The sequence below is a fragment of the Lipotes vexillifer genome, unplaced genomic scaffold (assembly GCF_000442215.2).
Source record: "Lipotes vexillifer unplaced genomic scaffold, Lipotes_vexillifer_v1.1 scaffold961, whole genome shotgun sequence".
Lineage (NCBI taxonomy): Eukaryota > Metazoa > Chordata > Mammalia > Artiodactyla > Lipotidae > Lipotes > Lipotes vexillifer.
The window spans coordinates 140813-155130 of NW_006776468.1; the positions used below are offsets into that span (position 1 = coordinate 140813).

The following is a 14318-nucleotide window of genomic DNA, read 5'->3' on the forward strand; positions in this document are numbered from 1 at the left end:
CCACTATGGAGAACCATATAGAGGTCCCTTAAAAAAGAAAAATAGAATTACCATATGACCCAGCAATTCCACTACTGGGCATATACCCAGAGAAAACCATAATTCAAACACACATGCACCCCAATGTTCACTGCAGCACTATTTACAATAGCCAGGTCATGGAAGCAACCTAAATGTCGATCGACAGACGAATGGATAAAGAAGATGTGGTACATATATACAATGGAATATTACTCAGCCATAAAAAGGAATGAAATTGGGTCATTTGTAGAGACGTGGATGGATCTAGAGACTGTCATACAGAGTGAAGTAAGTCAGAAAGAGAAAAACAAATATCGTATATTAATGCAGATATGTGGATCCTAGAAAAATGGTACAGATGAACCAGTTTGCAGGGCAGAAATAGAGACACAGATGTAGAGAACAAATGTATGGACACCAAGAGGGGAAAGTGACTTGTGGGTGTGGGGATGGTGGTGTGATGAATTGGGAGATTGGGATTGACATGTATATACTAACATGTATAAAATGGATAACTATAAAAAAATAAATAAAATAAAATTCAAAAATTAAAAAAAAAGAAAGCAGAAAGCAGTTATTTCTACAGCACAATCTGAAGTGTGTATATGTATATATAAAAATAAATAAAATGATGGAAAGAAATACACTAAAATGTTTGCAATTATCTCACAGTGGTAGAATTATGGGTAGTATTTTAAAAATATTTTTTGAATCTTCCAAATTTCACAGTCATAGGCCATTCTTCCCTTACTTTCTGTGGCATCACTCTCTTGACCTGTTCCTATTTCTGATACCTCTTTCTTTGTTTCCCCTGAAATATTTGGTGTTTCTCAGGACTTTTCTTTTTGCCTGTATTTTTCTCATGCTATTTGTCTCCCTGAGATGGATCACTTGGTGGCTTATTTACAGCTCATTCCCAAAGGTAGACGCATAGCCAAGACCTCTCTTCTTTAGTTTAGTCTCACATTTTCAACTGCCTGATGGACTCTGCCAAGATTTAGATGACCCACAGGTACCTTAAACACAATGTCTAAAACTGAACCCATCATCTTTCTCTCAAACATGCTCCCCCCCACCCCAAACACTGATTACCTTGCTTAGTGATAAGGAAATTCATTTAGTCACCCAAGCCAGAAATGTGGTAATCATCTCGACTCCTCCTCCTTCCTCCACTCCTCACATACAACCAGTCACCAAACACTGCTGATTTTATCCGCCAAATCTTTCAAAACTGTCAACTCTCCATCTCTACCGCTACTGCCTAGTCTAAGCCACTGTCATTATTTGCCTGGATTCCTTCAGCTGCTTTTAATTGGTTTCTCTTCCTCCAGTCTTACCTCTTGAAATCTATCCTTTATATTACAGACAGAACACCCTTTCTAAAGCACAATTTGATCATGTCTCTTCTTCCTTCAATCCACCCTCTTGCATGCAGGCACAGTGATTTTTCTAAAGTATAAATCTGGTCTTATCTTCTTAAATTTATTTAATGCTCAAGATAGTGGTTACTTTTGTGTGTTGGGGGGATAGTTGTTTAAAGGGAGCGTCTGGAAACTGGGTAATGTTCTATTTTTTGACTTGAATAGTAGTTACAAGGGAGTGTTAACTTTGTGAAAACTTACGGAGCCATAAGACTGCTCTCAAACATCATCTCTCCTTGGAAGGCTTTCGTAACACTTGTAGGTTTCTGTACTCTCATAGCAGAGACAATTATATGTATTTTTTAAACATCTTTATTAGAATATAATTGCTTTACAATGGTGTGTCAGTTTCTGCTTTATAACAAAGTGAATCAGTTATACATATACATATGTCCCCATATCTCTTCCCTCTTGCATCTCCCTCCCTCCCACCTTCTGTATCCCAACCCTCTAGGTGGTCACAAAGCACCTACCTGATCTCCCTGTGCTATGCAGCTGCTTCCCACTAGCTATCTATTTTACATTTGGTAGTGTATATATGTCCATGTCACTCTCTCACTTTGTCCCAGCTTACCCTTCCCCCTCCCCGTGTCCTCAAGTCCATTCTCTAGTAGGTCTGTATGTATTGTTTTTGAATCCATATCATGTGCGAGTTCCATGCTAGGAAATTAATACACATATCTCAAATTCTTACAGCAATCCTCATGGTAGGTATTATGGTCCTCATTTTATAAGTGAGGAAATCAAGGCTTAGAAAGGTTAGTTATCTTGCTTAAGGTTAACACAGCTTTTATAACTGGCAGAGCGGAAACTTACTCCACATCAATCTCAAAGCCCATGACTCTTTCCACTGTACCATATTAACTAGTATCCCATGTTTTCTGCAACCACAGCACTTTCCACAGGATTTAAAATTTTCTGCTTACTGTCTCTCTACCAGTAAACATTCAGTCAGTGCTAAATAAATATTTATTTGAATAAACGAATGAGTGATTGTGTGAATGATTGAGTATAATACCTCTAGGCCAGAAAGCTGGCAATAATTTTTCCTTCTGATTTTTGGAGATAGGAAGCAGAGCTTTCCTGATTTGGAAATGTAATGAACTCTAAATACATTTCTGTATTATCAATATTACTAGCATTAAAAATCCAACATTTGAAATGTTTTAGTTTAGTTCTGCTTAAATCTGTTATTTTTAGCATTTTGCCTTGATCTGTGATCAGGTCCTCCTTGTGGCTCTAAGTTTTCAGGAGAAGTCTAAAAATCATGTCCACGGCAAATGGAAAAATTTGGCTACTTTTGCATTCTGGCTTTTCTGTCTTTGTAAGCAAATCAAAAGAGACTTAAAATCCTCTAAATGTCTTTCACTTCAAGTCAGTCCTTCAAAATATTAGTTAGCAAAGAGGTAGAACAGAAAACCTACTTTTATAGGGCCTGGAACTCAAGTCTGCAGAGGAGAATACTAAAGGCTTGGGTTTTCTTGCCTCTTCTCTCAGCAGAGCTGTAATTGGGAAGAAAAGGTGATTGCTGAGTTAACCCTATGCTTTGTTTTCAGTTTTTTATTTTTTTCCTTCAAAGAAAACAGATATAATCTGGAAGAGTAATTGTTTTAGATTAAAAGGTACTGACTTTAGAACCAAGTATTTGGTATACTGTGATATCCTTTTCCCCTTTTTAAACAAAAATACTAAAAGCTTCTATAAGAATAAATTTTCAGTGTTGGTGCATATGTCTTGAGAAAGAAAAACAGGTTCAGATCCTACAGGCTAGAGAGACTGCTTAGGCTTAGGGCAATTCAACTAACATTTTATTCATCTGAATTTATTCACTGAGTACCCGAAATGTGCCACGCATATTCTAGACAGTGGGGATATGACAGTGAAACAAAACAGGTAAATCCATGCCCTCATATGAAGTTGATGGTTTGGCTGCCTTTATATTTATTGAGCATCTACTGTGTGTCACAAGATGAATCAGAGTTGGTTTTTGTCCTCAAGGGGTTCAAAAAAGTAGTAAAAACAGACATGCAAATTCAGTTTAATAGGATGCATGTAATAATTGAAGATTATACAAGATCAGAAGAGAGAACGATCTCATGCCTAATGGAGATAAGCACAGAATACTATGGTAGCACAGAGCAAGGGTATCTATTCTAAGTGGGGGTGAAGGGAAAAAAAATTGAGAAAAAACTTCCTAAAGGAGTAATATCTAGGTAAGCTTTAATGGATATTTAAGAATTTGTCAGAGAAGGAAGAAAGAAGGCAAGCACACCAGTTAAGCATTATACTTAAAGGGAAATTATTTTTAAATCCTCACCAAACTAAACACATCTTTTCTTCTGGCTTTAGACTTTCTGGTTCCATATGATTCTTCTTCCTAGGAGTGCTTTAATTATAAATATTATGCCAGTTTAAAAGTCTTCTTTAAAAAGGTTATCTTTCCTACCATAATCTGGCCCATGGTCATCTATGATAGCTTAGGCAAGGCTCAGCTGGGGGGCTTATATTTAAGTTAACTATAAGTCAATACAATGTGTTGCTAGGCCTTTGTCCCTTTTTCAGCAGCAAGTTATTTCCAGAAGTCCCAGAGATCAAAATGAATGTAACCAAGACGTCCAGAGGAGACTACCCTAGTTTAATCTTGGTAGCATCTACATCTTCAGATGTCAGTACACAGCTACCACATAACAGCTCCGGTTAGAAGGTTATGTAAACCACAGATTCTTAACTTAATTTTGTTCTGTTATTTAAGTAAAGGATAATTCATGCAATCTCTAGGACATCTAAGGACAGGAAACCAAGTACAGCTAAGTCATATGGATGCTTGAACTGAACAGTAAGGAACCAAGGTTCCTGCCTATCTCCCATGGTCTCTCATCTCTGTTTCTTTTCTCTGCTTTCCTACGCTGACTCACGGGTTTCTAGCCAGTCTATAACGTCATCTCGCGTGTGGCTTTAATTATCACCCTGATTCTGACCTTGTAACATGGCTGCCTATCCCCAATTCCTGACTTTAGTTTGTGGGGCCCATCCGTACACCTCTGAATCCCTGTGTAGCTAAGACTAGGAAGCTGTGACTACTCTCTTATCCCCCCAGGTATGTGTGCATGTGTGTGTGTCTGTAACACAGAGACATCTGAGATACGTGGTAGATGTTGCTAGCAATCAATTCATCAACAGTGGCTGATTTTGTTGGGGTGCTGACTATATGACATTAAGCAAATGACTTTAAGCCTCATTTCCCTCTTTTATAAATATGAAGATAATACCTAAATGAGAGAACTATTTTAAGGACTGAATGAAGTGTGAAAAGTACCCAGAATAGTATCTGGTACATAGTTGTTGCTCTGAAGGCCAAACCCTAAGACTGTATGTCCTGCACAGATGGATTGGGTTCAAACACTACAAGAGGTTAATTATAACTTTGGGTTTTTCTGAACAGGAAGGAAGTATTCAGCTTTAATTCTTCCTTTTAAGAAGATTAATTTCCTCTAGGTCTCTTAAACAGCTAGCAGGTCTAGCAGGTTAGGAAAAGGGAGAGAAAGACAATGTTTTTTGAGTTTCTGTGGTAAAGGAAACCAGGACTAATTCTGGTATGAACTTCCTGTCTCTCCAGGCTTCAGCTCAGAGAGCCAGCATATTGCTTCAGTTCTCTACAGGACCGGTCTCCTTTTGGAGCAACTCCTGCTAAGCCAAACAAAAAGTTCCTAAGAGGCCAGCTTCCTTAGGCTTAGATCAGATAATACTGTAAAAGAGGAGAAACTTTTAGCTCACCACTCAGCATCAAGAGCATCACAGTAACAATACTCAGTCTAAGCTCTGCTCTGGCTCTGGACATAAAATCCAAGACATTTCTGAATTAAAATTTTCAAGACAGTCTTTGGAACATCCATCTGTCATACTGCATTCAGAAATGGATAAAAAGACCTTCTAAAGCATATATATGTATATCTTTTTATTTCTTTAAAGCAAAAAATAGAATCATATTACACTGAAAATACACGCTAATACTGCAACTTGCTTTTTTAAGTAAATATATCTTGGAAATCTTTCCATATCACCGCACAGAGTTATACTTCATTCTTTTTAACAGTTGCACAATAATATAATTAATTACCCTGTTTAAATTGTTATAACTTTTCCCTGTTATGAAGGATGTTGCAAAGAACATTTTGCAATGAATATTTCCATACTCTTAAGTAAATATTTCTGTGGGATACATTCTTCGGGGAGGAACTGCTTAGTCAAAGAGTATATAATTTTAAGTTTTTTTTTTTTTTTTTGCAGTATGCAGGCCTCTCACTGTTGTGGCCTCTCCCGTTGCGGAGCACAGGCTCCGGACGCACAGGGTCAGAGGCCATGGCTCACAGGCCCAGCCGCTCCGTGGCATGTGGGATCTTCCCGGACCGGGGCATGAACCCGTGTCCCCTGCATCGGCAGGCGGACTCTCAACCACTGTGCCACCAGGGAAGCCCTAATTTTAAGTTTTGATAGGCATCATCAACTACCCTACAAAAAGTTTATGTAAAACAGTATAAGAGAATTTCCCCACAGCTTTACTAGCTTCATCACAAAATTTAAAAACCTTTGCCATACAATAAAGACAGTATTCTAAAACTGTTTAACATGCATTTTTATTTATAAGAGTAGGCGTCTTTTCATATGTGTACTAGCTTTTTCTATGAACCAAACTACCTATAACTTTTACCCATTTTTCTCTTGAGTCATTAGTCTTTTCCTTATTGATTTTAAAGTGCTCTTTGTAATGTGAGGAAACTAGTGTTTGGGCTATCCTGGTATTGCAAATATCCCCTCCCCCCACTTTTGTTGTTTATTTTTACACTATGTTTATTCGGTTTTACTTTCCCCCCACAATACAGAATTTTAAAACTTGTTATTAGTCAAACTTACCAATCCTCTTTTTTTTTAAAATGGCTTCTAAGATTTATTTGATACTTAGAAAGCTTGAGTTAGTTCTAAGATCACATACTGATGAAGCTAAGTGCCTTAATGCACATGTAGACTAGCAGACATTCAGCAAAAGATATCAGCATCCAAGCCGAACAGTGGCATCCCTAAGGTAAGGCATGCTGCCTCATCCTTATTATCCCAGGCACTACTCCTGGGCCCATGTATTACTTCAACTGGTAAATGTTGGGACGTGGCAATTATAGTCACCAAATAATGATGCAGTCAGATTTGCAATTTAGAAAGTCCTCTGGTAGTTTTGTGGAGGATGGATTAAAAGGGGAGAGCCTGGAGGCAGAAGACTACCAAGGAGAATGCTGTATTAAGCCAGCTGAGAAATGATAGACTGTTAGCTAAGAATCAATATTGAAATACATTACCTTATTAATTTCTGCCCAGTTTTAGTGACGGATTTTGCCACTAAAGTTAATCTGAACCACTGATGTTAGTTCAGCTCAAAAACCATTCAGTCCCTCCCTCCCTCCCACTGCTGCTGGAACATCTTCCAGCCGTCATGACACTCCTGCTGCCTGAGGTGCTCTTTTCCCATTTACTAAGACTGGGGATCTCTGGCTTTTTTTGTTTTTTTTCCCTTGTTTCATAATGTAATTTTCTCAAGGTTACAGAGACAATGGTCTATAAGACTTTGTATTCATCTTGGTATCCTCAGCCTCCAACACAGCAGTTAGAATATATATAGGTATATATTAAATGTCTGTTGCTTTGAATTTTAAAAAAATTGTGGTAAGTCCAATTCATTTTTTAAACTCTTAAAATCAATTTTTTTAATAAATTTAACTTACATATAATAAAATGTACCTGCTTTAAACATACAGTTCAATGAGTTTTGTCAAATGTATACTACTGTAATCACTACTCCAAATCAAGATATAGAGTACTTCCATCATCCCCCCCAAATTCCCTTGTGCTTCTAGTATACTATTATACTACTCTACTATACTCTCATACTACTTAGCGCATTTTACTGTAATAATTTAACCTGTCCCTCTCTCCCTAAACTGTGAGCAACTTGAAGGCAGAAACTCCATCTTTTTTTTTTTTATTAATTAATTAATTTATTTATTTTTGGCTGTGTTGGGTCTTCGTTTCTGTGCGAGGGCTTTCTCTAGTTGCGGCAAGTGGGGGCCACTCTTCATTGCGGTGCGCGGGCCCCTCACTATCGGGGCCTCTGTTCTTGCGGAGCACAGGCTCCAGACGCACAGGCTCAGTAGTTGTGGCTCACGGGCCCAGTTGCTCCGCGGCATGTGGGATCTTCCCAGACCAGGGCTCGAACCCGCGTCCCCTGCATTGGCAGGCAGATTCTCAACCACTGCGCCACCAGGGAAGCCCAGAAACTCCATCTTTTTATCTTTAGCATCTAGCAACAGAGTAGGCGATCAATTAAAAGTTCTTACTATGCACCAACTACTGCTCTAAGCTCTTTACAAGTATTTTTCACAACGACCATGTGTCAGGTACAATGTGTTCCAGATGAGGAAAGTGGGGTACGGAAAGGTAGACACCTGTCCAGGGTCACACAGCTCACTTACTAAACTTCTCTTGTCAAAGACAGTATAGGTTTTCTTTTCTCCACAGCTTTCCCTATAGCTTTTCTACTTAGTCAACTGCATAAATACTCGTCTCTTCTCTAACTACTGATGTACAAAATTACTTCTGCTGTCTAAACTGTTACCACATCTCCTTTCCTTCCATTCACCAAGCATATATTGAATGCCTTAGCAATCCAGGTAGGTATCTAATGTCAAGGAATTTGGGTGGAAGACATTAACATGTAGACAACTAGAAAAATACACAGGGCAGAATGTTAATTTTCATAGGTGAAACAAAGGATTGCTAAAGCAGTCCTTTCTTGAAGCTATGTCTCCTAGGTTTACTTTTTCCTTTCCATCCCTAAAGGAGTCCTCATAGTCAGATTACTATAAATGCCTCTTACTTACCTTGAAAGAGTCTCTTTCCCATTTGGAATAGTCTATGTTCCCCTGCCAGGTTGAATCGTTGCTCATTCCATATGGGACTATTCTGTTTAAAGGCCTGTAACTCCCTGCTCAGCTGTTAAGGCCTTGTACGCACTGCTCCCACCAACCCGTTCAATCCCATCTCTCAAAGCTTTGAGACATAACCTCCACTATTCCAGCCAGGAATAAAGAATCTCCCTCAAGTACCATTCTAATTTGTCCTGCTGTGCCTTTATACTTTTCCTAATTCTATAATGAAATTTACCAATTTTCAATATAATGCCTTTAATCCCAACAACTCTGAGAAGTAAAGGGTAGATAGGGCGAAGAAGAGGTAAGGGTCTCTTTAACAGATCTTGAGATGGGGAGGTAATGGAGGTGAGGCTCTGTATACTTCTTTATTACAGCAAGCTCTGGGAAAGTCCCATTTGGCAGAGCTTCTGTGCTGGAGCCACAGAATCACCAAATTTAGGCTTGTCCTCAAGGAACATACCACTGTACTACACTTGCCAGGTGTGGGAACTGCTAACTGGTGGTGGCCAAATGAGCTACAGCAGCCAGGATGAGGCTAGCTTTGTTGCAAAACTGTCCGCAAATCCAGACACCAAAAGCTACAATCCCATTTGGTAGTGTTAAGGAAGTATTGTTAGATTTTTTTTTTTTTTAAGTGTGATAGTAATATTGAGGTATTTCTTTATGTTTTAGGGATATATACTGAAATATTTATAGATAATTACAACTGAAATAATTACAGACAAAATTATATCATAATGACTTGCTTTAAAATAATCCGAAAAAAACAAAACAAAAACTAAAACAAACAAAAAATTCCGGTGTGACACTAGCAAGATTGGCAGTAACAAATATATATATGTAAAAAAAAAGATTGGCCAGGGCTTTCCTGGTGGCGCAGTGGTTGAGAGTCCGCCTGCCGATGCAGGGGACACGGGTTCGTGCCCCGGTCTGGGAAGATCCCATATGCCACGAAGCGGCTAGGCCTGTGAGCCACGGCTGCTGAGCCTGCGCGTCCGGAGCCTGTGCTCCGCAACGGGAGAGGCCACAACAGTGAAAGGCCTGCGTACCAAAAAAAAAAAAAAAAAAAGATTGGCCAAGAATTGGTGACTATTGAAGCTGTGTGATGGATACATGGGAGTCCATTACATCACTTTCTCTACTTTTGTATCTGTGTGAAATTTTCCATAGGAAAAGAATTTTTAAATAAATCATGATCTCTACCACTATTGTATCCCCTCTCAGCATGTCAAGGGCAGGACCTATTTCACAGGACTTCATTTTCATTTGGGCATAAAAAATAAACCCTTTAGGGACTTCCCTGGTGGCACAGTGGTTAAGACTCCACGCTCCCAATGCAGGGGGCCCGGGTTCCATCCCTGGTCAGGGAACTAGATCCCATGTGCATGCTGCAACTAAGAGTTCATGTGCCACAACTAAGGAGCCCTCCTGCTGCAACTAAGGAGTGGGTGAGCTGCAACTAAGGAGCCCGCAAGCTGAAACTAAGACCCAGAGCAACCAAATAAATACAATAAATAAATAAATAAATAAATAAATAAATAAACCTTTAATGGCAAAGAGTTAACTTCATTTTTATAATATGGATAGCCTACACTGGTATGTGAAAAATGGGTCCTGGATCACTCTAATCTTGGTAGCAAGTTTCCTTGCTATTTAAAAAGCAAAGTCTCTACAATACACTGTGGAGCTAAGGCTGTAAGTTCCATGAGGGCAGGGCCCATGTCTGCTTATTCACCATGGAACCCACAGTTGATCTAGCACAATGCCTGCCTCATAACACGTGCTTAATAAATATGAGTTGATTGAATGAAAAAACAGAATAATAAATCAGAGAGGAGCAGGGCAATACTGTCCTGGTGAGAAAAAATAGAGAAACAATAATCCCTGGGAAAGCTTTCCAGGAGTCCAGATGATTTGTTTCACCATTGGCTCTACATGGGCCTTTCTGCAGTGGTTTAGCAGGTATTGTAGGCAGGTGAGGGTTAGGATGCTGCAAGAAATATTATACTGGGCATGGAGGAACAATTCCTCTTCCCCTTAATATTCCTGTATATATCCCCTTAATATTCCTGAGCTTAAGTGCATGCTTGGCACTTAAACTCAGGTTCTCAGACTCCCTTCCCCCGCTGGTCTGAGGGAACTTGCTGCTGTGGTACCAGCCTGATTGCTTTCCAGTCTACCAGTACTATTCAAGGCAGAAACTTATCCAGCAGCCATCAAGGAAGACTAGCTGCTACTCTTCTTAACCATGCAGTTATTAAATCTTTTCCTTCCTGTTCCTCTGAGGACTCTAGTTGCATTTCCTATCAAAAATCCTTGAGATCAACCACAAAAGGAAGTTTTCTCTCTGGAAATCCACGTCCTATGAACTGCCAGACACAGTCTCTGGGATGTATTTAAGGCCCACAGTTCTGTTATCAAAGCAAAATCAGGGAAAGTACCAAATTTTGTTTCTCTGCATTCATGAAACTTTATTTGATGTGAAGGACTTTTCCAAAATTGGAGGAAAACTTGCTCTTCTTTCTTTCCTCCTCTTAGGTAAGTGTCTGGCCCTTTGCTAAGAGGGCCCATCTATAGGATAATTGCCTAGGGAAAGGACATCTGCTTGGAGACAAATAGCACCAGAGCTGAGGAGCTCACCCTTGCAGAAGGAAGGAAAAAGAGCCTGAAACTGAAGAAAGATGCTTCATAAGTTACTATTAGTTTTATAAAAATAAATTACTGGTTTATCATAGCACAGGTCCCCAAAATACAAGCAGGAGACTCTGGTACAGACGAAATAACAGTATGCAGTAACATGAATTCATTTCTATAACAAACTGTGTTATTTATATAACTGGTTATTGTCAAGGTTTAAAACTGTTAATTAAGTCACAGGGTAGCTTAAGTGCTATGGGTTTGACTCTATATCCCTCCTTCTTACTTATTTTCCATTAGGAAGTCCACAACGTATTTTTTCAAGCAGTAGAGATGGGCATCCACAAGGCCTGTGTGGAAACGTATTCTAGGGTGCCTGTGAAAAGAATAAGAGAGAAGAGGGTCACGTGAGTTCTATCCTAGTATTAGGTAGTAGGCATTAGAAAGTTTATAAGGGTGAGAGCCAGGAAGGTGGATATCGGCTCTGATCCTACCACAGAAAAGGTTTTCTCTTTATATAAGCCCTATCTCACACTTTATGAGGTCTTCAGGCTTCCAAAGACATTTAAAATTGGTGAGCCATCAAATCATTGACAAGTCATTCTTCTATTTTACTACAAATTCCTACCCACAATTCTTGTAACTAACATTTTCCTGCTTCTACTCCAACTGCCCCACTTCCTGCAGGCCATACTTTAGCCATGCTTTCCTCTGGTATTTGGCATGTATTACTCCATGTTCATAGAAGATGAAGTAAAATTCTATGAATACTTTCTAAGTCCCTACTCTTTTTTTTTTTTTTTTTTGCGGTACACGGGTCTCTCACTGTTGTGGCCTCTCCTGTTGCAGAGCACAGGCTCCGGACGCGCAGGCTCAGAGGCCATGGCTCACGGGCCTAGCCACTCCGCAGCATGTGGGATCTTCCCGGACCGGGGCACGAACCCGTGTCCCCTGCATCGGCAGGCGGACTCTCAACCACTGCGCCACCAGGGAAGCCCTCTAAGTCCCTACTCTTAATTATTCATTAGGGCTCTCCTCAGGTATACTCCCTCTAGAAAACCTCCCCTGACAACCCAAATTTGTGTTCCCACAACACTTGGTGCCCACCTCTACTAGATAACTTACCATACAGTAAAGTAACAGCTTACTTACTTATGCTCTTTCCCACTAGACTAATAAAAGTTCCCTGAGGGCAGAGATTTATTTTTATAGTCTTAGCACTTAGCATTGTACCTCACACAGAATAAATATTTAATAGATAGTTGTTGAATAGACAAAGACATGAATAAATTAGGCCAAATTAAGGCATTTGCCTAGTTGCTATTTAGCCTGCCATCTTTGGTTTCAGCCTTAAGAAATGTCATGCTTATAATATAATGTTCAAGGTCATTTTATTTAATAAAATAAATAAAAGATAGCTGTAGGAGAGGAGGGGAGGAGTAGGGTGAAAAAATGGCAATTCCAATCATAGCTGCCTGGTTGTCATCTTTCTTCTACTCTGTGTTACTATGCTTTGACTGGCTTATAGTCTTAAGAAAAATTATTCTCATGGGATCTAGATACCCTAGAAGTTCACACACTGATAATTCTATCCCTTGATCTAACCAATCTGGAAAGTTGAACTCTCCTGTTCAGTTCCTTGGTTTACAAATTCCTTAAATCATTCAACATACTCTACTTAAATTATTTCGTCCTTGCAATTACCTCATGAAGTAGATATATTACTCTCATATTTATACCTGAAGTCAACTTGTATCATATACCCAGGAAAGGAATAACTTAAAAGTTTGAGTAATCATCTTCTAAACTGTTACCAATCCCTAGCTCATATGGCACTAACATTCATATAGCATTTTACAGCTTATAAACTTTTTTTCAGCTTTTTACTCTCATCACATAAAGTAGGTAAAACCAGAAAGTTCTTGCATTAAAAAAAATTTCCAAAAACTTAGCTGATATAATCAAGGCTAGAGATTTAGCTACAAATCTGGAATACAATGAAGGAACAGAGATGGGCAATTCAGAGATTTTTTTTCTTTCGCATTAAATTTGTATTGAATGTGAATCTTGGGACCGGGAGATCAATGCCATTTAAGTTGCCAAAAAGGTTGTTTCCTTATTTTATTTTTTCCCATTTATTTATTTATTTTAAAAATAAATTTTATTTTATTTTTGGCTGTGTTGGATCTTTGTTGCTACGTGCGGGCTTTTCTCTGGTTGTGGTGAGTGGGGGCTACTCTTTGTTGCAGTGCGTGAGCTTCTCATTGTGTTGCCTTCTCTTGTTGTGGAGCATGGGCTCTAGGCATGTGGGCTTCAGTAGTTGTGGCATGTGGGCTCAGTAGTTGTGGCTCACAGGCTCTAGAGCACAGGTTCAGTAGTTGTGGTGCACGGGCTTAGTTGTTCCAAGGCATGTGGGATCTTCCTGGAACAAGGCTTGAACTCATGTCCCCTGCACTGGCAGGCAAATTCGTAACCACTGTACCACCAGGGAAGTCCCCGTTTAATTGTTTTTAAATGGTATTAGAAATAAGAATTGATATTTTAAAAGAAAACAAAATAAACAATACCAAAAAACCTCAAAGAGGCACCGGCAAGACCTGGGTAACTGGTTGATTGCTCTGGGCCAAGAAGATGTTTTGGATTTGTATAAAATAAAGTAAGAAATCAGTAAATGGAAATGATAAGACATTTAGAAATAGTTATAATTTTATGTTTAAAAAAATAATTTAAAACAAGTTGCCAACCACAGAAAAAGCTTATTACAATAAAAATAATATATATATATATGAAAAATTTGTGGGAATCCTTTCAGTGATGAAAACTCAGAGGAATGGTATAAATTTTTTTAATCTTCAAAGTCTATAGGATCTTCGAAAAGCTCCCTAAGAAGCTTTTTCTTCTCTTCATCTAACATAAAAAGAATTTTAAAAATGCTGTTAAAAGGTCTATTATAAAAAAAGAAAAGGAGAGTGGAGAAGAAAAGATCTTAGAAAAGAAGAACAAATAATGGACAAAAATTTAAAAGTCTAGAAAACCTAGGACAATATAAGCCATTAGGATTATTTTTATAGACCTATTTTAAAAATAGTTGTATATTTTAGAATTTTAATTTGTAATGTTTAAAATTTAAGGGAAATCAAGAATCTTTTTATGATCTTAAAAACAGGAACACCAATTTTTTTTTTTTTTTTTTTTTTTTTTTTTTTTTGCGGTGCGCGGGAAGCCCGGGAATTCCAATTTTTTTTTTTTTTTTTTTTTTTTT

The 14318-nt window shown here is 38.6% G+C and overlaps 1 protein-coding gene across 3 annotated transcripts in view; it reads right to left on the reverse strand.

The window, feature by feature from the left end:
• EIF2B3 (eukaryotic translation initiation factor 2B subunit gamma) overlaps positions 1–14318 on the reverse strand; it is a 163000-nt gene that overhangs the window by 39822 nt on the left and 108860 nt on the right. For all 3 annotated transcript variants that reach the window (XM_007450355.1, XM_007450353.1, XM_007450354.1), the window contains exon 6: positions 11343–11432. In XM_007450355.1, the coding sequence (XP_007450417.1) occupies positions 11343–11432 (90 nt within the window). The remainder of the gene's footprint in view (positions 1–11342; positions 11433–14318) is intronic.